Genomic DNA, 24,762 nt, shown 5'->3' on the forward strand with positions numbered 1-24,762 from the left:
AAGATTACTTCTCATTAAAAATATAGAAGAAATTAAAAAAGAGAAAAATCACCATACTAATGATCAATTCAGGCAAGATCTTCAAATGAACACTAATGTTGTTGTAGTCAGTTGCTGTTGAATGGGTTCCATATATGGCATCGTGATGTTTGCAGACTAGAATGGCCCAAGTTTTTAAAACTTGAACCTGAGATCCAGGTTATCTCTGGATGAGTCCAGACTACTAACTTTTCAACAAGAAATTAAACACTTAACCATTTGCTCCATGTTACTGTGAATTTGGGGAAATCTGCTGTCAAAGACCTCTCCAAAAGTCCTAAGTTATATTGATGTCAGTTTAAAGACAGGTGCAGCACACCCATGTTTATCATGGCTTTGTTCACAATAGCGAAGAGTTGGAAAGAACCTAAGTGCCCATCAGCGAATGAATGGATATATTCATTCATATTCACACAATGGAATAGTACACTGCATTGAAAAACAAGGAACTCATGAAATATTATACAAAATGGGTGACCCTGGAGAACATTATGCTGAGTGAAATATCTCAATCACAAAAGGACAAATACGGCATAGTGCCACTGTTGTAAAATGGAACTGACATCATGGTTGGACAGAGACAGAAAGATGGGATAAATAATGTATACTGCATTGAAACAGATGAGGGAGAAAACTGTTTAAAAAGGATATATGATTAGGTATTATTGTCATGACAGGAGTCCAGAATGAAGGCTGCATAGTGGAGTAGACTTGGAGGGCAGGATTGTATAACAATGAGAGAATTTTTCTTTCACTTTTCAAAGAGAAGAGCAAACTGGGGTGGGGGGGAGGTTGGGCAGGGAGAAAAGTGCAACAATGAATGAATGGAAATCCAAATCTCTGTAAACTTTCATTAAAATTAATTAAAAAAAAAAGACAGGTACAAAAAAAAAAAAAAAGACGGGTACACCTGATCAAATCTGTGTCATTTTCAATTACTTGCTATGCATCTGAAAGTTGAGCAGTAAATAAAAAACTAGAAGAAGAATCAATGTTTTTGAGTTGTGCTGTTAGAGGATAGTACTGAATATCACATGGACTGCCAAAACAAGCAAATATTATCTTATAGAAAGTGCAACCAGGATGCTTAGAGGCTTTAAAGTGCTCTTCGTCCTCTTAGGTGCTCCTTAGGGTTTGTGAAACTTAGTCTCACATACTTTAGGCGTGTTTTTAGGAAGGGCCAACATTTGGAAAAAGACATCATGCTTGGTAAAGTGGAGAGTCAAGAAAAAAAGAGAGGAAGACCTTCAACAAGATAGACTGACACAGAGTGACTGTAATAATGAACTCAAATATATTGGCGATGATGACAATGACACAAGACAGGCCAGGGTACAGATATGCTGTCCATAGGCTTGGTGTTGGTTATGGTTGACTCTAAAGCACCTAACAACAACAACAGCAACAACAACATTAGTTTGTGAAAATCTTAGGAAAAACAGAATATTTTAATAGTCTCAAAGTATTTTCTTCAAGATAATATTTGTAGAAAATAAAAATAATATCTTTGTGGTAGAGGAAACCCAGCAGATACCACTTTGCATGCAGATCAGCTTCATCATCAGTAGTGGGAGATAGCAACATCATGAATGTCTTGATAAAATACATTAAGAGGGACACAGTATCATTTCTGTGTTTTCCCACGGATAAATAATAACCTCTACTAACAGGAAAACTCAGACAAACTCAAATTAAGGACCTTGTACAAAATAACTGACTGATAACTTCTGAAAGATTTAAAGTCATGAAAAACAAAGCAATAATGAGGAACTGTCAGAGGTTGGAGGGAACAGTAAACACAGGACAGCTAAATGCTAGGTAGGATTCCAAGCTGTATTCTGGTACAGAACCGTGACATTAGTGGGAAAACTGGTGAAATTTGAATAAAACCCATGGTTTAGCTAATAGTATTGTACCAATGTTAATTTGCTAGCTTTAACAATTGCATTGTGTTTGTGTAAGATGTTAACATTAGAGGAAGCTGGGTGAAGGGTATACAGGAACTCTCTGTACTGTTTTTGTACATCCTCTGTTAAGCTTAAAATAATTTCAAAATTAACAGTTTTAAAAAAAAACAATAAAAAAGAAAGGTAACAGTAGGCAATGTGGATGACAGCTTAGGTTTTTGAGATAATTAAGGTACCAGTGATGTAGTTACATTATGTTCCACTGAGTTGCCACCGACCCATAGCTGACCCTCCCTCCAGCAAGTTTTCAGAGTGTAGTAAATTACATGGGAAGAGAATGTCCATCTTTCTCTCATGGAGCAGCTGATGGACGCAAATCTCATGGCATTGAGTTGACAGTGTTAGATCACCAGAGCTCCCTATAATGATGAACTAAGCCAAACTGGGTAGTGAGGATAATGATAGAGTCTAGATTAAGGTGTTGGAATTTGGTGAGTATTAGGGATGGGAGGAGTAAGGAAGAGGACTGAGTAAATGATAAAGGTTTCTAGCCCAAGTATTTAGGGAAGCTCTGGTTGCTTTGTGGTAAGAAATTGTGCTGACAACCCAAAGGTATGTGGTTTAAATCCACCATTTTGCTCAATAGGAGAAGAGAAGCATTCTCTTCCCAGGAGATTTATTGCCTATGAAAACTTACTGAAGGGTCAGCTATGAGTCGGTTCTGACTCGAGGAATTCAGCAACAAAAAGAACAAGCCCAAGAGACTAAGTGGCCAATGATGCTGTCAACCATGTTGGAGACTGATAGAAGTGGAACACTGGTTTGAAGTAGAAAAGTGGTTCAGATTTGGCATTGCTGAAATGTAAGGTTTTGAATTCACTCCGATGTATCTAGGAAGAAAAGCCTGATAGTAATTTTTTTTTTTTAAATCAACTCTCAAAAACTCTGTGGAGCTTTGTGCTACTTTGTTAAATATTGGTTTGCCAGGAGTCAGAATCATCTCAACAGCAACTGGATTTTTACTGGTAAAGGGACATCAAGGTTGAAGTGTCTATTAAATTGGAAATAGGCATGTATATCTCAAGCTGACTATAGAAGCTTGCATCCTTTTGGTATTGTTGAAATTGTGTGAGGAGATAAATATCAACTTAACAGAACATACAGAATAAAGAGGGAAGTACATACTTAGCTTTCAAGCAAACCCTTGTATGGGTGAGATGATTATAGAGGGAGTAAACCAAAGAGAGGCGGGCCAGATGAGTGAAAGAGATGTGTCAGAAGCCAAGTGACAGCTAATGTGTGGTATGTGCTAGCCAAATTGTTATATAAGCATTTGATTTAGCCTGACACTGCCCAGGCATACAGAATATTCTTACCCATTTTGCATATGACATAGCTGAGGTGCTGGAAGGTAAGGTGATTTAAACAATGTGGCAGATCTCTGGGTTAGCACAATTTTAATGTACTAGATTTAGTTTTAAAAATAATGAAAAAAATAAACTGGTTAGGAGGCAGCGTTTCCTTTGCTATAGCAACCTTGAAGCAGCTGACACTTGTGATGATGAAACAAGTGAGCCTTGGTAACTAGCAAGGGGCCGCAGCAGAGTATTTGTTCGGATGCTATTTTGAAACCTCAACTGTTCTCCGCTTTCCCTAAATAGGAACCTCAAACTCGTAGCAAGGGTCCCAGGATCTGCTGTGTTGCAGTCAGCCATCACATAGAATAACGGCTTGTGCAATGAAGACAGTCCACTCTTAGATCACGGTGATTTCTGATTAACTCTGCCTCTAATAAAGAGATCTTGATTCCTAGAACCTGGGTGTTGTGAATTTTATGTTACCTTGTCTACATGGGAGAAATAGGAGAGGATTAGAAATGAGTATTTTCCTATTTAAATAGGCTTCTCATGAGCCCAACATCAGATGTAGATTTTAGGACTGTGTTTAATGGCCTATCCAAAACCTAATTTGTTAATAACCGAAGTGGAACAATGAAATCTAGTAGAAACCAATGTCAGGAAATTCAGGGTCTGGCTTGAAACTCTCAGGAAAGGAACTCTGCGGAAAGATTTCTTTAAAGCCCTTTGGAGCTTGCCAATTTTTTTTGACATCTGACCTTGAACATCCAGGCAATGAACTACTCTTATCCCTCAGCAAGGAACCACTTAAACTACCTTAAAGAAGTGGTTTACACTTACTACTGAGCTGCTCTTCTTGAGAAAGGAGACTGTGATCAGTTTGATAAAAATCTGTAGAGATCGAAAGAGCTTTGGGATTCGATCTTTTTGAGGTGTGCTGGTAAATTGATTCCTGAGTTTTAAGTCAGATAGAATATGGGATTGAGATAAAAATAGAATGTCCTATATGAAAATTTTTATTCTGAAATGGAGCAAACATCACAATGGTACATTTCTATCAAATATTTTTATTTGCAATATTAATAGTAGATGTGAAAATTTTAGTTAATTATGTTGTAAGTAATATTTACTTCAGGCAATAAATTGAATGCTGTGACAATAACTCCACTACTCTTTGTTCTTTAACATATTCTTATCATCGTCTTATATTTCAGATTAGAAATCTATATATTAGAAGAACACTCTGGAAAATGAGTTACATATAACCAGACTTTTTTATGCTTTGATTCTTACCACTTTGTTTATTTATTTATGTGATTATCTTAAGGATACATTTTTTTTTCTTTCAGTAAGCTTTGTTGTTACATTGTGAAATCATTGATTTAGTTAATTCTTTCTGCCATGGTAATTCTTTTTCTAGTGACAATGTCTGTGTTTGCTTCTTACTGGGATTTTGTGTTTTCCTTTTTTCTTATATCAAGTCCTTTTGCTCTGCTGATTGTTCAGTCACAGGGATTTCATAGCATAGCATGAAGTGGCCCTCATCATTAGTTACTATTTCTTTGTAGAATTTTCCTATTTTTCAAACACACATGTATAAATCTTGGGTTTTAGAAATTATTTCTACCAGTTATCTGTTATTTCTTAGAATCAGTTTGGGCAAACCTTTTAATCATTACACTTTCCTTTCCTCATATGTAAAATAGAATGATTAGTTAAAATTTTAATTTAAAAATTTATTCTGCTCATGAATATTATGGTTTATTAATAGTTTATAGGTGTGTTTTATCAAAATTTTTTCCCCTGGAAATTACCATCCTCCTAAACATCTGGAGTAAAGCAGTTTTCATCGTTGTTTAAAAGAAACATACATAAGAATTTAATTTTAATCGAAAATTTGGAATCTTCTTTCTGAATATATGTTTAATCACAGCAATATATTCTTTAAAACAGTAAGTAAGTCCTTTATTCCCTACACATAAGGTGATAAAATTATTGAGATAGATGATTACTCTTAGGTATACAATGTGTTGTTTACAAGAAAAACTTATCACAGAAACAGAGCAAAGTGTAATTCCTTCTTTACAGAGATTTTAGTCATATCTCACCCTAACATGCTTATATTGAAAATGTATTTTTTTACAAGGTCCAGTGCTAATGTAGATGTGTATGCATTTAGGGAGAAATGAGTGTACAGGGAATATTTTGTTGCCAGGTCATTGTCAATTCTGTAGTCTTAAGTAATAATCATTGGACTTCCCATTTTGCATCTCTAGCCAGAGTCCCTCCTCTCTCCATCACAAGGCACCATCGTATCCATTGGGAGTTACTGGATTACAGAGACTCATACTAGTTGCCATTTTATTAATACTTGTTTTTAACCTCTTCTCTTGGCTAAACACTGTTTTACTTTTATTAGGTTATCTGAAAGGGCTTCAAGAAATATGTTTAAATTAGGCTGTAAGAAATCTTTTTCTTGAAGAACCCAAATAATAACCTTATGAACGAAAAACCTGAGCAATTGTTTAACTTCCATCCTTTCTCCAAGTTCATAGAGTTTCCGGAGGCAAGCTGTTTTGCAAGTGGATTCCACTCCTGCTTCCAACCTTGTTTTAATCAGGGAGCTCCACCGAACACTGTCCACCATGGGTAACCATTATCGCATTTGATGCATCAGTGTCACAGTGTTTAGCATCACAGCAACCACAAGTTACCTCTGTACAGCAAATGGACAGATCAGTGCTACACCACTTAGAAGAATGTTTGACCAAAAACAATTAATGCCTTTTTAAATAGGAATCTAAATACAATCAATTCACTCCTGATGGCTGATAAACATTGCACCTATGTCTCACCTGAAAACAAGATCAAACCTCTGTAGAATCAAGTTGCTCCAAACCCTTGTCTTTTTAAAATAGGAAGCCAAATACAATCTCTATCTATCTCTCTATCTATATCTCCAAATCTCTATCTCTATCTATATCTGTATTTATATGTATATTTATCTCTATCTATATATCATCTAAATCTATATAAATGTATCTATATTTAAAATGTTAAAGTATGCTGAAGTTAGTAAGAACCTGTGTTCTTAAACAATAACAAATTTTCCCTTCTTAATTTTTTTCCCCCCAATGCAAGAACATGAGGGATTTTCTTACAAGCTTAAGCAGGGACTCTGTGCACACCCCGACTCAGTGGCAGCGTGGCAGAGCCCCCATCCCTTTCTAAGTTTTAAGCCACTCTGTTTATCTGTCCCGACTTCATGTTATATGTGATCACATCTCATTAATTTTATCTGAGTATACATTTTCCTTCCATGTAGAATCACTCTTTCTCTGTGGGGTTGTTGGTAGGTGCCACTGGTCATAGTTTTTGTCATTTCTGACTCATATGGAAGGAAACACTGCCTGGACCCAGCTGGCCGTCCTCAGAGTCCTGCTGTCTATGAGTTTATTGTTGCAGCCACTGTATCCATTCATCTTGTTGAGCATCTTCCTCATTTTCGTGGACTCCCCAGTTTACCAAGTAAAGTGCTGTTCTCCAGAGATTAGTCTCCTTATGACGTTTCCAAAATGTGTGAGACCATGTCTTGCCATCCTTGCTTCTAAAGCACGCTCTGGGTATATTGCTTCCAGGGTAAATTTCTTCATTCTTCTAGTGGTTTGTGATATATTCCATATTCTTCAGTAGCACCGTAATGCACAGACATGTATTCTTCAGGTTTCTTTCCTTTGTGGTTATTTTTAAGTATCCATTGAATCTGCTCCAAGCTACAGAGAAGAACAAAATCCCACCTGATCCTGAACCATCCTAACAGTCTCTGTTGTGTTTTAACCTATTGTTGCAGGCATTTTGTCAATCAACCTCATAGAGGGTCTTTTTCTTTCTTAATGATCCTCTATTTTTCCAAGTTCGATGTTCTTTCACGGATCATCAGCCCCTCCTGATAACGTGGCCAAAGTGACAAGAAGTCCCATCATCTGGTCTCCTAAGGAGCACTCTGCACCTTCTCCAAGACAGATGTGTTTATTCTTATGATTGATTGGCTGAGAATTTTTGGTTACTCTGTAGTCATGCTCTTCCCCCGCCCCCCTTTCTGTGTTTAACAAGATTAAAGCAAATTCCTTTCATTAATCTTTCACTCTCACCTTTTTTAACATACTATTTTGAGATCAGTGCCTGTTCATTACATTTAAATCTGGATAGAAATATTTATGCATTATGACAAGTTTTTTTTTCTCCCTTCCCTCCACTTAAGGCAGAACGTAAACTAAAATAAACAAAGTGAAAAATCTCCACATACTTGTTAAAACCATCTTAGCTATACCAGAATTGTTTCCTTAATTAGTTGCTGGTGTGTTTTCAGTTTATACTGGGAAAGAGGTACAAAAGGAACTCCACTAGAACTGGTGGGTACATGGTGCTTTGTCTTTTAGTCCCTTTGTTGGACTTGTACTTGCTGTCTGCTCCCATTGAGTTATGTATGGTTCACAGTGACCCTATGAACAACAGAGGTGATTTCTGTCTTACTCTGCCCCATCCATCATGCAATTGCTGAAATCACTGTTTCAATCCATTTCACTGAGGGTCTTCCTTTCTTTCACTGACCTTCCACTTTTATGATCATGATATCCTTTTTCTGGGAATAGTGTCTCTTAACCACATGTCCAAAGTATGTGAGATGAAAATTTACCATCCTTGCCTTTAAGGAGCACTGTGGTTGGACTTTCTCCAAGAGAGATATCTCTGTTCTTTTGGCAGTCTGTGAGATATTCAGCATGCTTCTCCAACACCACTGCTCAAAAGTAGCAATTCTTCTTCCGTCATCCTTATTCATTGTCCAGCTCTCAATTGCATAGCAAGTGATTGGAAAAAAAAACAACATGGCTTGAATCAAGCATAGTTTAGTCTTCAAACTGACCTCATTGTTCTTTGGAACTTTGGAGAGGTCCCTGACTGCAGACTTTCTCAATGTTCTACATCTCCTGATTTCCTGATTTCTGATACTAATGATATTGATTGTGGATCCATGTAAGATGTTACTCTGTGTAAAGTGCAACTTGGACCGATCTTTTTTAGGAATATGCTTAACGCCTAAGATATCAAACTCTCAAAGTTTTATTTTTGATTGGGCCTTTGATTTGGTGACTATGTTTAACAAATACATTCAATAAGATAGATGAACATTTGCAAGGAAAATGGAATTAAATTACATGTAAGCCTGTACAAACACTTAAGATTGTCTGTATCATGATACACATCTGGTCCCCTTTCCCTCCCACTTTTGACTCTCTATTCTTTATACACACTCATGTAGAAGTCCATGATTGGTTGTCCCCTGGGGAGAGATTTAATGGGAAGTGAACCAGGGTAGAGGCCTCTGAGGCACAGTGCCCTCGACAAGCCCCCAGTTGCTTGGATCGAAGGTGGATATTGAGGATATGTTTGTGTTTTCACTCTAAATGAAAAAAGTCATATATTACTTAAAATAAAACTTGTGTAAGTCATTCTTTTCTCTTCTTTTTTGTTAATTGGTCACCTTTATAGTGTTTGTTGAAAAAGTGCTGAAGAAACTTTTCCCTCATGTTCCAAGTGGCCAAGAAGAGCTTGTACCAGTGACTGGAGCCTCGGAAAAACCACCTGAGAAGATAACACCTCAGAAAGCGAAACTCAAGAGAGCTCACCCATTGACAGGTAACAATAGATTATAAAGATACTTATCTACCTTTGGGAATTTATATTTACACTGGGGAAAATACTCTTTGTGCTTCTGGGCTCTTATGTGACGATTTTGTTTTGAAAAATTCTTGACAACAGGATTGCTGCATCGTGGGAGAGGCATAACAGGTGAATGAAAAATTAACTTGGGGAGGGAAGAAACCTATACAATGTAAGCATTTTCCAGCTGAAGACTAGTTGATAGTGTTATTTTGTGTTTCTAGTTCATTTGTTTTAAGTTTTATTTTGGCTTTCAAGTTATTATTTCAGCTAGCCTTTAACTTTCCTATAATAAGAGTACATGCTTCTCCTTATACCATTGTCACTTTTATCTGTACTGGTACTTAGATGGCCCTTTTGACCCTTCGTTTAACTTGTGTCCACTAAGGGAAAGGTCCCTGGTATCCTTCCTGTGTTTTACTCTCACTTGTCAGTGACAGTTACAGCCTTAGACAAAGTCACTTTAGCAGGACATGTCTTCACTGAAAGCATCATTAACTCTAGCTCTGTAGCAGTGCACCCATATCCACAAAGTGAGAGCTATTTGAGGGGAGAAATGTATATGGAAGATCCCAGTGGGCAGCAGAAGCCAGATAGTGCCCAAATAGATATGTAAAGCCAGAACTGGACTGCTGAATATCCTTTCTTGGAATCATTTTCATAGCTCTTTAACAGCTTTCTTTCACTAGCCATTTGTTCTCCATGTGCTTCTGTTTCTGAAGGATCTGTTCTTTCTCCTGCTGGCCCCTTTAAGTAACGTAACCTTGTCAAGAGATCATTTAATTCTCCTTTATTCACATATCTTATAACCATATCTTATAACACTTGCTGAGTGGATCTCAGCAGGCAGGCCCAGTAGGCCTACAGATTTGTTTCCTGACTCACAAGTCAGGTCTCCTTTTACTTAGAACACATTTTACCACAGAAATAATGTTATATATGGTGATTAGATTTCTAGCCTGGACCCCCAAATCTATTGAACCTCTAATAGAGTGAACCACTGAGGTCAGTTTTTCTGGTACCAGTGGCATATATTAAAAGGAAGAAAGGAAACATATCCTTTACCTCTCTTACATATAGAGCTTACGCTTCTTAAGTATAATTTTTTTATAATACAAAACATTGTTTTCAGTATTACCATTCCGTATTTTCCTTGAAATAAGTTTTTATTTAAAGAATTAAAGTAATTAAAAAGCATGGTAAAATGAAAGTAATTAAATAAAAGGAATAAATTGAGGATAAAGTTGAAACAGAGTGCATAGGCAGATCTTTTGAGAAGTTTGGCTGTGAATAGGGAACAGAAGGAAAGAAAGTGGGGAGCTGTGCATTATGATTTTTTTTTTAAGTAGAGTGTGCTGATTGTAATGATATGGTAAGAAGCACAAGGCTGATATGTGAAAGAGCAGAGAAAGCAGGAGGGATGAGATCTAGCCTGTGTTAAGGGGCTGGTCTTTGCTGAGGAGAAAGATACTTTGGTTGTGATCACAGGAGGGAAGGAAGTACAGCTTTGGTGGTGAGAAGATGAGGAGATCCCTTTTGAAGGATTTATTTTTCAATCAAGTAGTAGGTAAGATGATCAGCTAGAAAGTAAGTGAGCATGGGGAAGACCGACTGAAGGTATGGAGTAAAGGAAAAGTGAAATAATTGTTTTGGAGCCCTGGGGCAGGCCAAAGAGCAGCTCCTCGCTGGAGCAGTTGAGAGACCATTGAATGCTGGGTAGTCATGTCTTATGCCCTTCTGTGCAAGTGGGTTATTTTCTCTAGCATCATTTAGCTTCAAAGGGGAGGCTAGACCAGAATTTTTCTAGGTTACGCAGTGGAAGAACAACTTGATTGAGATATTTATTGAGTGAGTGAGTGAGTGAGTGAGTAAGGGAGTGATAAAAGGGAACTAGATCTAGATATTTCTTCATATGGACACTGAGTGTAAGGATTGTCCTGCCAAAACATATTCTCAGTGTTTGCAAAATCCGACCCTCTTCCTGCTAGGAGGAATCCACTCAGGTTTATGGGGTAGAATTGAGGATGCCAGATTAAACTTTTGAGGGGTTAATAGTTTCTCTCTTTCTGTCTTTCATGTTTATAGCACATTGATAAGAAATCATGGGCAATGATGAAGACAAACTATCTACTTTATTACTGATGTAGTGAATTAATCAAGGCCTTGGTCTTACTGCAAAAAAACTTTCTTTACCATTACTTCCTCTCCAAATCTAGACCTTGCTGTTTTTGTACTGTCAAGTCAGAACTGACTCATAGTTGACTCTCTGACAGATTTTCTCTGAGAGTCAGTATAATCATACATGTTAGTTTGAAGATGAAGGTGCACATGATTCAGGCCATGGTGTTATCTGTCACCTGCTATGCATCAGAGAGATGGACATTGAATAAGGATGACAGAAGAATTGATGCCTTTGAGATGTGGTGCTGGAGAGGACTGTTGACTAACCTATGGACTGCCAAAAGAATGAACAGATAGGTCTTGGAGAAAGTACAGGCTGGTTGCTCTCTGGTCACAAGGATGGTGAAGCTTTATCTTTCATACTTTGGATAACAACAGCAACACCATAATTGCACAGAGTGAGATTGCCCATCTTTCTCCTGTGAAGAAGCTGATCAATTGATTCTGTATATTCTTGCATGCCTTTACGTTTTCAAGACTCTCTAGACTCCTAGTTTAGTATTCTACTTGAGGGCTGCCATGTATACCTTATTGTGGTTTTTTTTTATATTTTTCAATTAATTTTAATGAATGGGAATTCAAGAATATTTGATCATGCTAATGCAAAACCTATACTTGGACCAAGAGGCAGTCATCAGAACAAAGCAAGGAAACACTGCATGGTTCAAAATTTGGAAGGGTCTACACCAGGGATATGTCCTGCCTCCATACCTTTTCAACTTATATGCAGATCACATTATCTGGGAGGCTGGGGTCCGTGAGGAGAAGTGTGGCATTAGGATTGGTGGAAGATCCATCACCAACCTTTGTTATACAGATGACACCAGCCCTACTTGCTGAAACTGAGGAGGACCTGAAGCACTGCAGCCTTCAATATAGGTTAAGGCTCAATACCAAGAAGACAGATTCTCACCACTGGGCCAATTGGAAGCATCATAATGGATGGTGAAGAGATTGAGATTGTTCACAGCTTTAGTTTGCTTGGCTCCAGTGTCAACACTCTTGGCACCAGTAGCCAGGACATTAAAAGACATACTACGATGGGAAAGTCTGCTGTTAGGGACCTCTCCGGGCTCCTGAAGAGAAGTGGTGTCACTCTGGAGACTGAGGAGCACCTGATACAGGCCATGATATTTGTAATCATTTGCTATGCATCAGGGAGCTGGACAATAACTAGGGAGGATATTTCGAGAATTGATGCCCTTGAGCTGTGGTGCTGAAGAAGAGTATTGAAAGTACCATAGACTACTGAGAAAATGAACAGGTTTGTCCTGGAGAAGGTTAAATCAGGCTGCTCCTTGGAGGCAAGGATTCTGAGGCTTCATCTGATATACTCTGGATGTGTTGCAAGACAACACTGGTCCTTGGAGAGGGACGTCATGCTTGGCTGGGTGGAGGCACAAGGAAGGAGGGGAAGACCCTTTGTGAGGTGGGTTGATTCAGTGACTGGGGTAATTGGGGTGGGTGTGTCAGAAACAGTATAATTGGCGCAGGACAGAATAGGATTTAGGGCTGTTGTACTTAGGGTTGCTATGAGTCGCAGGTGATTCCATGACACATAATAACAACTATAATAATGAAAGTTTACAGACTATGAATTTCCATTCATTCATTCATTGTTGCACTTTTCTTCCTGCCCAATGTGTCCCCCACCCAGTTTGCTCTTCTTTTTGAAAAGTAAAAGGAAACTCTTCTTTTTTAAACAATTAATTTTAATGAACGTTTACAGAGATTTTGGATTTCCATACATTCATTGTTATATTTTTCTCCCTGCCCACCCCTCCCCACAGTTCGTACTTGTCTTTGAAAAATAAAAGAAAAATTATTTCATTGGTATAGAATCACCATTCCCACCCCCTGCCCCAAGTTTACTCCACTATGCAACCCTCAATCTGGACTCTTGTCTTAACCGTAAGACCCAATCATATATCACTTTCAAACAGTTCTCTCCCTCATCTGTTTCAATGTAGTATACATAATTTTTCCAGTTTTTCTCAGTCTCACCCAAACCCTGATGTCAGTCCTGTTTTATAGTAGTGGCACCATGCACCTGTCCTTTTGTAACTGAGATATTTCACTCAGCATAATGTCCTTCAAGGTCACCCATTTTGAATAATATTGCATGAGTTCCTTGTTTTTCAATGCAGCGTAGTATTCCATTGTGTGAATATACCACAGCTTCTCTACCCATTCGTTTGTTGATGGGCACTTAGGTTGTTTCCAACTTTTTGCTATTGTGAACAAAGCCACAATAAACATGGGTGTGGGAAACTCTTTCATTGTTATACAATCCCTCCCCCCAAGTCCACTCCATTCTCGTTCTGAACCCATGTCATGACAATAATACCTAATCATATATCACTTTAAAACAGTTCTCTCTCTCATCTGTTTCAATGCAGTATGCATAATTTATCCCATCTTTCTCAGTCTCCCCCAGTCCCAATGTCAGTCCCATTTTACAACAGTGGCACTATGCAGTATTTGTCCTTTTGCGACTGAGATATTTCACTCAGCATAATGTTCTGCATTCCTTGTTTTTCAATGTAGTATAGTTTTCCATTGTGTGAATATACCACAGCTTTTCTAACCATCTGTTTGTTGATGGACATTTAGGTTGTTTCCAACTTTTTGCTATTGTGGACAAAGCCGCAATAAACATGGGTGTGCATATATCTGCTTGGGTGGCAGTTATGGTTTCTTTGGAGTATATTCCCGGTAGTGGAATTGCTGGGTCAAATGGTATTTCTATTTACAACTTTTTGAGAAAGTGGCATACTGCCTTCCATAGTGGTTGAACCATTTTACATTGCCACCAACAGTGAATAAGGGTTCCAGTTTCTCCACAACCTCACCAGCATTTGTTGTTTGCTCTTCTGTTAAATTTTGCTATTCTTACTGGGGTGAGATGTGTTCTCATAGTTGTTTTGATTTGCATCCCTCTTAGAACTAGGGATTTTGAACATTTCTTCTTGTGTTTGTTTGCCATCTGAATGTCTTCTTTGGTGAAGTATCTGTTCATATCCTGTACCCATTTTTCAATTGGGTTTCAATTACCTTTATCTTGTTGTGGTGCTGGAGTGTTTTATAAATTTTAAATGTACGCCCCTTATCTGACATGTCATTACCAAATACTTTTTCCCAGTCTGTGGCTTCACTTTTTACCCTGTTGGAGAAGTTTTTAGATGTGCATAGGGATTTCATTCTTAGAAAGTCCCATTTTATCTACCCTTTCTTTGATGCACATTCCAGCTAAATATTAGGGTAGAATTAACATTGCTTGCGTTAATGCTAAGGATAATGTTTAGTATAAAATGTATTTTTGCTTTTCACCAACTACATCAATTCTACCTCTTAGAAATCTACTTATTTTCAATTAGCATAAGAAAGTTTTAAAAAAGGCTGAGTGTATAAAGTGGATGTGCTAGTGTGCTAGTGTCCCCATATGATAAACAAGCTAGCCTTAAAATGTCTTGTTTTCCTCTCTACATCTTATTGAATCAATGTCTTACATTAAAATAATTTATGTTAGTGCTTTCTTTGGCAGCACAAATACTAAAATTGGAACAATACAGAGAAGGTTAGCATGGCCCCTGCACAAGGATGACATGTAAAATCAATTCTTTTAGAATCTCTCTGCTTTTACTGTTCTTCTCCAACTTAAAAAAGTGTAGAAAGTGATTATTCAACAACAAAAATAAACTTCCTTTTTTTTTACTGAATAGTGAAGAAGATGAGGTAAAGTGGGGTGCAATTGAATCTTTATGTGTGGACTTAAAAGTCTGAAATGAAAATCTGTAAAATGTAGGCCACCATGACAAACAGAATTTTCTCTTAGAAGATGAGTAATAAATTACTAGCTCTTTTATATGATAGATACCGGATTCTGGTGGCCTAGTGGTAAGGACTTGTGCAGCTAACTCAAAGACAGGAGGTTCAAATCTACCAGCTGCTCTGAGAGAAAAAGATTGGCAATCTCTCCTGTGCGAGTTACAGCCTCTGAAAACCCACTGGAGGGTGAGCTAAGAGTCAGTTCTGACTCCATGTTAATAACTTTGACTTTTACGTGATGCATTTACTTTTACACATACTTTAACTCTTACTGAAAAGTTAACTGAAAAAATAGAATTTTTACTTTTTCACAGGACAGAAAAGGATTAAGATATTTTCATAAGGTCGCTATGATTTGTACTTGACTAGACAGCATCTAAGAACAACAAAAAAACAACAACAACAAAGCATGCCATGGTTTAAAAATGTACTATGCACATGTTAGTTTGTCAGATAGTGGTGGCTTGCAATTTCCTTTGATTCTTTAGAAGAAATGCCAGTAGTACTTCAGTTATCAACAGGATTAACTGGTGAGTAGATTTTGGCTGAACTGAGTCAGGCTAGGAAGTGGGATTGGAAATTTTCTTCTGAAATAATAAGTTAGTGAAGATCTTATGAATAGGAGTGAAATATTGTGTGGTACTTTACCAGACCTTGAAACCCTCAGTTTGGCAGGCCATCAGAATACAAAAAGGGAAGAGCATCCTCAAAGCTTTCAGGATGTTAATGATGTGGTATGACTCAAAAATGAGCAAAGCCAGCCACAAATATCCTTTAATAATTTAGATATGTAATGTATAATTCACACGCAAGAAAAATCCTGCTGAAGATTTTACAAAATTGACTGGAACGGAGAACTGCCAGAAATACAAGCTTGGATTAGAAGAGGATAGCAACATTGTCACAAAAGTCAGATGGAGCATGACAGAAAACAAATACTCAAGTACCAAAAGAATGTCTGTTTCATTGACTATGCAAAGGCATTTTACTGTGTGGGTAAAACACATTGTGGCTAACTTTAAGGAGAATGAGAGTCTCAGAACACTTGATTGTGCTCTTGCTAAACCTATACTCAAAACAGGAACCAGTCCTAAGAACAGAGCAAGAAACACTGCGTGATTCAAAATCAGGAAAGGAGTATGTCAGGGATGTGTCCTCTCTCCATACCGTTTGAAACTCTATGAGGAACAGATCATTTGTGAAGCTGGGCTTTATGAGGAAGAATATAGCATCAGGATTGGAGGACGAGTTATCAACAATTTATGTTGTCATTCAGATGACACAACCATGCTTGTTGAAACTGAGGATTACCTGAAGTGCTTGGTGCAGAAGGTCAAGAACTGTAGTCTTCAATAGGGATTGAAGCTCAACATCAAGAAGACAAAGCTTCTTACCCCTGGGACAATTGACAGCATCATGATAGATGGAGAAGAGGTTGAGGTTGTTAACTACTGCAGCTTTCTTGGCTCCACGGTCAACACTTTTGGCACCAGCAGTCAGAAAATTAAAAGAATTGCACTGGGAAAATATGCTACCAGGAATCTCTAGAGTACTGAGAAGCAACGATGTTAGTTTAGAGGCTAAGGTGCACCCGATCTAGGCCATGATCTTATCAGTTACTTACTATATGTCTGAGAGATTGACAATGGCTAAAGATGACACAAGAATTGATGCCTTTGAGTTGTGCTGCTGTAGAAACGTCTTGATCATAACATGGGCTGCTGAGAAAACAAGTAAGTCTGTCGTGGAGAGGGTAAAACCAAGTTTCTCCTTTTAGGTTAGTATTATAAAGCGCCATCTCACATGCTTTGGGCACATGCCCAGAAGGGACCAATCCTTGAGAAGTAGATCATGCTTGAAAGGGTGGAGGGACAGTGCAGTTGAGGGAGACCCTGGAGGAGATGGATTGATACAGTAACAGGGGCCTTAGTAGTAGATGTGTCAAAGTCAGTGAGACTGGTTCAGGATATGGGAGGTTTCAGAGCTGTTGTACATAGGGTTGCTATGAGTTGCTGTTGTTGACTTAATGGCACATAACAGTAACAACAACAGCAATGGAATAGGGAGCTCTGGTGGCTTAGTGGCATGAAGCTGTGCTGCAACCCCAAAGTCCTGAAATCATTGGAGAAGAATGTGTAATCTCCTCTCGTTCGATTATTGCCTCTGAAAACCTGCTAGATGGTCTGCAGTGGATTGGTTCTGACTCTGAAGTAAACAACAACAGTGTATAAATTATGAATTTAGAAAAACAGGATATTGTAAAAAATGAAACTGAATGCATGAAAACCTGTGTTCTAATCATTAGTGACTCTGTATTCTTTCCCTCTTCGTATGATCATTCAGCATTGTGCCTGTAGAATCCTTAAGTATTGCCGCTTGAGGCTTGAATTTGTTCTTCATTTTCTTAAGAAATGCTGAAGAAGTTTGTCCCTTTTTATTTTTTTTTTATTCCCACTCTTTGCACATTTCATTATATAGTACTTTACTTTGTCTTCTCAAGCTGCCCTTTGAAAGCTTCTGTTCATCTCTTACCTTCCTGATTTCTTACCTTTGCTTTGGCTTCTTGTTGTTCTAGTGCAATATTCAGACAAAGATTCTCACCACTAGGCCAATTGACGGCACCATGATAGATTGAGAGGAGATTGAGAAAGTTGACAATTTCAGCATGGTTGGTTCCAAAATCAACATTCTTGGTGCCAGTAATCAGGAAATCAAAATAAAAATTGTATTGGGAAAATCTGCCTACAGGGACCTCTCAAGCATTCTAAAGAACAAGGATGTCAATCTAGAGACTAAGATGTGCTGAATCTAGGCCATGGTCTTTGCAATTACTTACTATGCATTAGAGCTAGGTGAAGACTAAGGAGGACAGAAGAAGGATTGATGACTTTGAGTTGTTGTACTGGAGAAGGGTATTGACCATTCCATGGGCTTCCAAGAGAATCAACAGGTCTCTCATGGAGAACGTGAAACCAATTTGCTTCTTGCAGGCAAGGATTTTGAAGCTCCTTCTCACATACTTTGGGCACATGGCTATGAGGGACCAGTCCTTGAAGAAGGACATCTTACATGGAAGGTGTAAAGGGACAGCACAAGAGAAGAAGACCGGAGGAGATGGATTGACACAGTAACTAGGATAATGGCGTTATGTGTGTCGGAGACACTGAGACTGGCTCAGGATAGGACAGGGTTCAGAGCTACTGTGCATAGGGTTATGAGTTGCAGGCAACTCAATGGTATAACAACAACAAGCATTTGTGAGCTAAAATGGGCTGGTATTGGCCATTTTATTTTGAATAGAACAATCATATTATCTATTATGCTAGGAATGATAAATGAAAAATAATGGCATCACATTTATAGAAAGGAAAAAAAGTGTGGTGATCTCTATTTAACTTAATGGAACCTAACAGGAACAAGATGAATCCTGAGATATAATGCTGTCAGTGACAGGATAATATTCATATTCATACAAATAAGATTTCAGTACCACTATGATACAAATTTAAGTACCAAACATTATAGACAAAGATGAAGAAATTGAGAATTTCTATCAACCTCTTTAGTCTAATATTAATCAACCATGTAATAAAGATGTATTGATAACTACTAGTTACTGGAATACAAAAGTTGGAAATAAAGAAAGATCATTGGTAGAAAAATAATGATACTTGTGTTGGAAATGATACCAGAGATGGTATATAGAATTTGGTTTCAAATAACTTTTTTTAAAAAGCAAAAATGGTCACTATACACATGGGTCTTCCTAGATAGAACGTAGTGGACTAAAATCAGCCACATGTGTGGAAAGACGCAATAGAGAAACTCACTAGCATCACTCAAAACAAGTCCAAGGGCTGCGAATCAGACCATTAATTGCCTATTTGCAAGTTTAAGCTGAAGATTTAAAAAAAAAAAAAAAGTTCAAGTCCACAAGGGTCAGAAATACAACCTTGAATGTATCCCAGCTGATCTTAGAGACCATCTCAAGAACAAATTTAATGTACTAAACATTAACAAGTGAACACTAGGCAAGTTGTGCTATGGCATTAAGAACATCATGCATTAAGAAATCAAAGGGAAATGTTAAAAAAAAAAAAGGGAAAGAAAACATCATATGACGAAGAAACAATAGTACTGGAGGAAAAAAGCCCACAATACACTTAAGGCATTGGTGAAAAACAAGGCATCTCGAAGTGACAAAATGCCTGTTGAAATGTTTCAATAAACAGATGCAGCACTTATTCTTACCTATCCATGCCAAGAAATTTGGAGACAGCTACTATACACTTATTCCCAAACCAGATAACCCAACAACAGGAAATAGTATCATTAATATCATGCACATAAAATAGTGTTGATAATCAGATGAATTTTAGTTGAAAGCAGAGAATATTAGAAAGATGTTTACCAGTGTCTATTGCCTGTTATGCAGACACATATTTTATTGACTTTTATGCAAAGGCATCTGACAGTGTGGATCGTATGGATAACATTGTGAAGAATAGGAACCTGCACATAGACCAAGAAACAGTTAAAATCTGGAAAGTTGTACCTCATGAATGTGTCCTTTCACTATAGCAGTTCACTCTGTATACAGAAGAAATAATTCAAGAAGCTGAGTTTTATGACAAAGAATATGACATCTGGTTTGGAGGAATGAAAATTAATAAAATGCCATGTTTATTATGCAGATGACACAATCTTGTTTGTGGAAAATAAGAAAATTTTTTTGAAGCATTTATTGGTGAGTTTTAAAGACCCTAATCTTCAATGCCTGTTACACATCAACGTGAAGAAAACAAAAATCCCTGCCACTAGACCAATGAGCAATTTCTTATTAATGGATACAAAATTGAAGAATTGAAGCTCTCAACTTTTTTGTTTGAATCCACAATCAATACCCATGGAAACTTCAGTGCAGAATTGCACTGATGTGTTGCGCTTGATAAATATAGCATGGAGGACCTTTTTAAAGTGCTAAAGAGCCACAGATGTCACTTTGAGGGCTGAAATATACCTGACCCAACCGATGATATTTTCATTCGCTTCATATGCTTATCAAAGTTGGACATGAATAAGGAAACTCAAAGAATTGATGCCTTTTAATGAGGATGTTATATTGATGAAGAGTATTGACTATGCTGTAGATTCCTAAAGAACAAAGGACTATGTCTTGGAAGAATTATATCCAGAATGTTTTTCACAGATAAGGGGGGCAAGTCCTTGTCTCACACACTTGGGCCATGCTGTTAGGAGGAGGCAGACTTTGGAGAAAACTCTGGTAAATAAAGTAGAGAGTCAGAGAAAAAGAGAAAATTCCCATGGAAATGGATTGACACAGTAGCTTTAGCAATGAATTTAAGCATAGTGGAGATTGTGAAGGTGGTACAAAACTGAATGTTGTGCTTGGCATCACTGTGAGTCAGAATTGATCCAATGGGACCTAAGAACAAGAGCATTTAAAAAGAAACTATTAAACTCCTCATTTCTTTTTCTGGATATGAATAAGGAATAGTTCTTCAATGATTATTCATGTTTTACTAAAGTAAGTTATGTGTATGGGTAATAGTGACAAATGAGAAGCTTAAGCTACTAATGAGTGATTATTTCAAAGTGTTAGATATTATATTATTAAATAGCTGAATTCATTTTGGTTCTTACAAATGTCTTAACTTTCTTGAAAGATATTCATCATCCCTTAAGTAGCCTTTTTGAAAAATCTTCAGTGTTGTGTCTTCATTTCAAGGGCAATTTGAAAGATACTATTATTTAGTATAAAGCCATTGGATTAAAAATAAGGATATTAATGTAAGCTTGATTTTAGAATGTGTTGAATAAATACATAAAATTAATAAAAAGGTTACCTTTTCAACCTGTATGTGGAACAGATTATCTGGGAGGCTGGGCTCTATGAGGAGAAATGTGGGGTCAAGATTGGTGGAAGATCTATCAACAGTCTGTGATATGCAGATTACACAACCCTGCTTGCTGAAACTGAGGAGGACCTCATGCACTTGCTGCAGAGAGTCAAGGACTGTAGCCTCCAATATGGATTGAGGCTCAATGTCAAGAAGACAGATTCTCACCACTGGGCCAGTTGGCAGGGTCAGGATGGATGGTGAAGAGATTAAGATTGTTCACAGCTTTAGTTTGCTTGGCTCCACAGTCAACACTCTTGGCACCAGTAGCCAGGAAATTAAAAGATGCATTGCCATGGGAAAGTCTGCTGTTAGGGACCTCTCCAAAGTACTGAAGAGCAATGGAGTCTCTCTGGAGAGTAAGGTGCATCTGATACAGGCCATGGTCTTTTCTATCACTTGTTATGCATCAGAGAGTTGGACAGTGACTAAGGAGGATAGAAGGAGAATTGATGCCTTTGAGCTGTGGTGCTGAAGAAGAGTATTGAGAATACCATGGACTGCTAGGAAGACAAACAGATTCATCCTGGAAAGGGTCAAACTGGGTGGCTCCTTGGAGGCAAGGATTCTGAAACTTCATCTGACATTCTTTGGGCATGTTGCAAAAAGTGACCAGTCCTTGGAGAGGGACATGTTTGGGAGAGTGGAGGGATGGCGCAGGAGAGGAAGACCCTCGATGAGATGGATTGATTTAGTGATTGGGATAGTGGGAGTAGGTGTGTCAGAGGCAATGTGGCTGGCACAGGATAGAGCAAGTTTTAGGGCACTTGTACATAGGGTCGCTATGAGTCACAGGCGACTTGACAGCACTTAACAATAACAACTTTTTTATTGTTATGTCCCTCTCCAAGGACTGGTCCCTTTTTGCAACATGCCCAAAGAATGTCAGATGAAGCTTCAGAATCCTTGACTCCAAAAAACAGCCCAGCTTCACCCTCAGGAAAAACCTGTTTGTTCTCGTACAAGTCCATGGTATATTCAACACTCTTTTCCAGCACCACAGCTCAAAGGTGTCAATTCTCTTTCTATTATCCCTAGTCACTGTCCAGCTCTTTGAAACATAGCGTGCAGTTGTGAAGACTATAGCCGGATCAGGCGCATCTTAGTCTCCAGCCTGACATCCGTTGCTTTTCAGTACTCTGGAGGGGTCCCTGACAGCTGACTTTCCCAGTGCAGTTTGTCTCTCAGCGTAAATATAACTGATTTGGTTTTGTTTTCTTGTCAGAACCATTTTATTTGAAAGGAGTCTGGGAGTTTGCATGACAGTATCTTGCTGCAGAGCTGTAATGAGTACAGTGAAGAGAGTCACTAATACTGATTGAAACCACATTTTATGTGGCAGAATGGCTTGTAGTTTGGGGCATCAGTCAAAATTAATGGCACTTTTTAGTGTAGGTAAAAAAATTAAGCACTGTCAATGGTCCAAAGGGAGCTCTGGTGGTATAGGGTGTAGAGAGTTACACTGTGAATCCATAGACGGAACTTCTTTCAAATCCACCAGCAGCTCTGAGGGAGAATGATGGGTGATTTACAAACTCCAACACCTATTGGAGGGTCAACTGTGTGTCGGTTCCCTCTTGACAGCAATGAAAGAAAGGGGCATAAAGAGTAGGAAACGCAGAACAACTCACAGGACACATGTTAAAGAGGGTAGTGTGTGGACAGTACAGAGTTAGAGGCCTTCCAGAATGAAGATATGTGCTATCATCTGTTTTACTTTTCCTCAGTGATCTGTTGTGCCACATGTACGATTTTTAAGATTTAAATCTATTCTATAATGGTTGATGTCTGTGAGTTGTAACAGTGGGTAACTTGTAAGTCAGCAGGCCATGATCAGTTTAGATTATTACTACAAATACCCCAAAACGTTTGACACTGGCTAAAATTTTAAAAAGAAGAATTCATAATAAAAATATATTCTAGGGGGAGGAATGTGACCGTACTTTGGGACAGACCTCAAACCAGGGCCTGGAAAGGCACCAAGATGTCCTTTTTTAGCTCTACATCTGTGCTTGTGCTCCCATCTCTTTTCAGAACTGTCTCCACCCCTCAGAGGGGCCTGCAGGGTGAGATGGTTCTGGTAAAACAGTATAAGAGTGAGAAAAACCATGTACCATCATTTCACATGGCTTTAGACAATGAACAGGGGTGCAGACATTCTTGAGAGTTTCATTGCTTCATAATGCAAATAAACCAACCTTGGATGTCTTGATATAACTAGCAGCTGCATATTTTTATGATTAAATCCCTATCCCAAAAAAACTTTTAACACTTTTCAAGGTATCTGCAGTTCAGCAGTTTTTAGTATATTCAGAATGTGTGATAATCACCATTATTTAATTCTAGACATTTTCATCACCTTGAAAAGAAATCATTTAACCAGTCACTTTTAATTCTTCCCAAACCCTCAACACTTCATTTTCTGCTCTGGATTCGCCGAAAACACAAGGTTCCCATTCTTGGATTGCTCTGAGGAAAAAAGTTGGGAAGTTTCTGTGTGATTTATAGCCTCTGAAAACCCATTAGAGGGTCGGCTATGAGTCAGTTCTTTCTCCCTTGGAGCAGCTTGTGTATTGGAACCTTGTGCCTTCATCTGGGCAGCGTAACTTCTTACTTACTGGGCCAAAAAATGTTCTCTTTAGCTACATAGACTCCTATATGAAATGTTACCTTCTAAGTCTGGCTTCTCTCACTTACATACTAGTCTCTACATTTAGGAATCACTATGGATTAAAATCTGCTAGACTGCACCAGTAAGAAAAGAGAAGTTTTGGCCTGAAATTAAATAATGAAAACACAATTAAAATCACAAATACAAATTATATGGCACTTCTCTCATGGTTGCTCCTGAACATTTCCTTGAATACATGATTGTGGAGGAGATACTTTGGTGGTAAACAGAGGTATGTTGTTGTTGTTGTTATGTGCCATCAAGTCGAATGCAACTTATAGCAACCCTATAAACAATGACTGAACTTTGCCCTATCTTGACCCATTATCACTGTTTCTGCACTGCCCCCATTGCCCCAGTCACTCAATACATCGCATCTGGGATCTTCCTGTCTTTGCCCAAAGTTTGGGAGACAGAGCCACAAAATCCTTGCCTCCAAGAAGCAATCTGGTTTTACTTTCTCCAGGAAAAGCTTGTTTGTTCTCTTGGCTGGCTATGATATATTCAATTCTCTTCTCCAGTATTTCAACTCAAAGACATGGATTCTTCTTCTGTCATCCTTAATCATTGCTCAGCTCTCCATTGCATAACACATAATTGAGAAGACCATAGCATGTGTGAGGTGCACTTTAGTCTAGACATTGTTGCTCTTTAGCGCTCTGGAGAGGTCCTTGACAGCAGACTTTCCCAGTGCAATTTGTCTTTTGATTTCCTGACTGCTGATTATAAGAGTGTTAATTATGGATTGGAGCAGGATGAAATTGCTAACAATTTCAATCTTTTCTTCATCTATCATGATATTGTCAATTGGCTGGGTGGTGAGAATTTTTGTTTTCTTGATGTTAAGATGCAATCCATATTGAAGACTGCAGTCCTTTACCTTCTGCAGCAGGTACTTCAGTCCTCTTCATTTTCGGTGAGCAAGGTTGTTGGAGATGGACTTCTATCTTTTTAGAGTCAGAAAAGGCAGCCTAAATGAAAAGGATGCCCTGAGCAATTTTTAGGTATTTTTCTATACAGTTAGAAGAAAATGTGAATGGTAACCATTAGCCAGATATTGCCATTTGTTCACTTTACATAAGCACTTTGTTTTTTGGTTTGGGGGTTTTTGTTGTTTGTTTTTGCTTTTCTAAAAG

General features: G+C 38.1%; 1 protein-coding gene across 1 annotated transcript in view; it reads left to right on the top strand.

The window, feature by feature from the left end:
* ERICH1 (glutamate-rich 1) overlaps nucleotides 1-24,762 on the top strand; it is a 195,599-nt gene that overhangs the window by 35,589 nt on the left and 135,248 nt on the right. The window contains exon 6 of the mRNA XM_006882908.1: nucleotides 8,855-9,001. Coding sequence (XP_006882970.1) covers nucleotides 8,855-9,001 — 147 coding nt within the window. The remainder of the gene's footprint in view (nucleotides 1-8,854; nucleotides 9,002-24,762) is intronic.

The sequence above is a fragment of the Elephantulus edwardii genome, unplaced genomic scaffold (assembly GCF_000299155.1).
Source record: "Elephantulus edwardii isolate Elephantulus edwardi_28Jun2011 unplaced genomic scaffold, EleEdw1.0 scaffold00025, whole genome shotgun sequence".
Classification (NCBI taxonomy): Eukaryota; Metazoa; Chordata; class Mammalia; order Macroscelidea; family Macroscelididae; genus Elephantulus; species Elephantulus edwardii.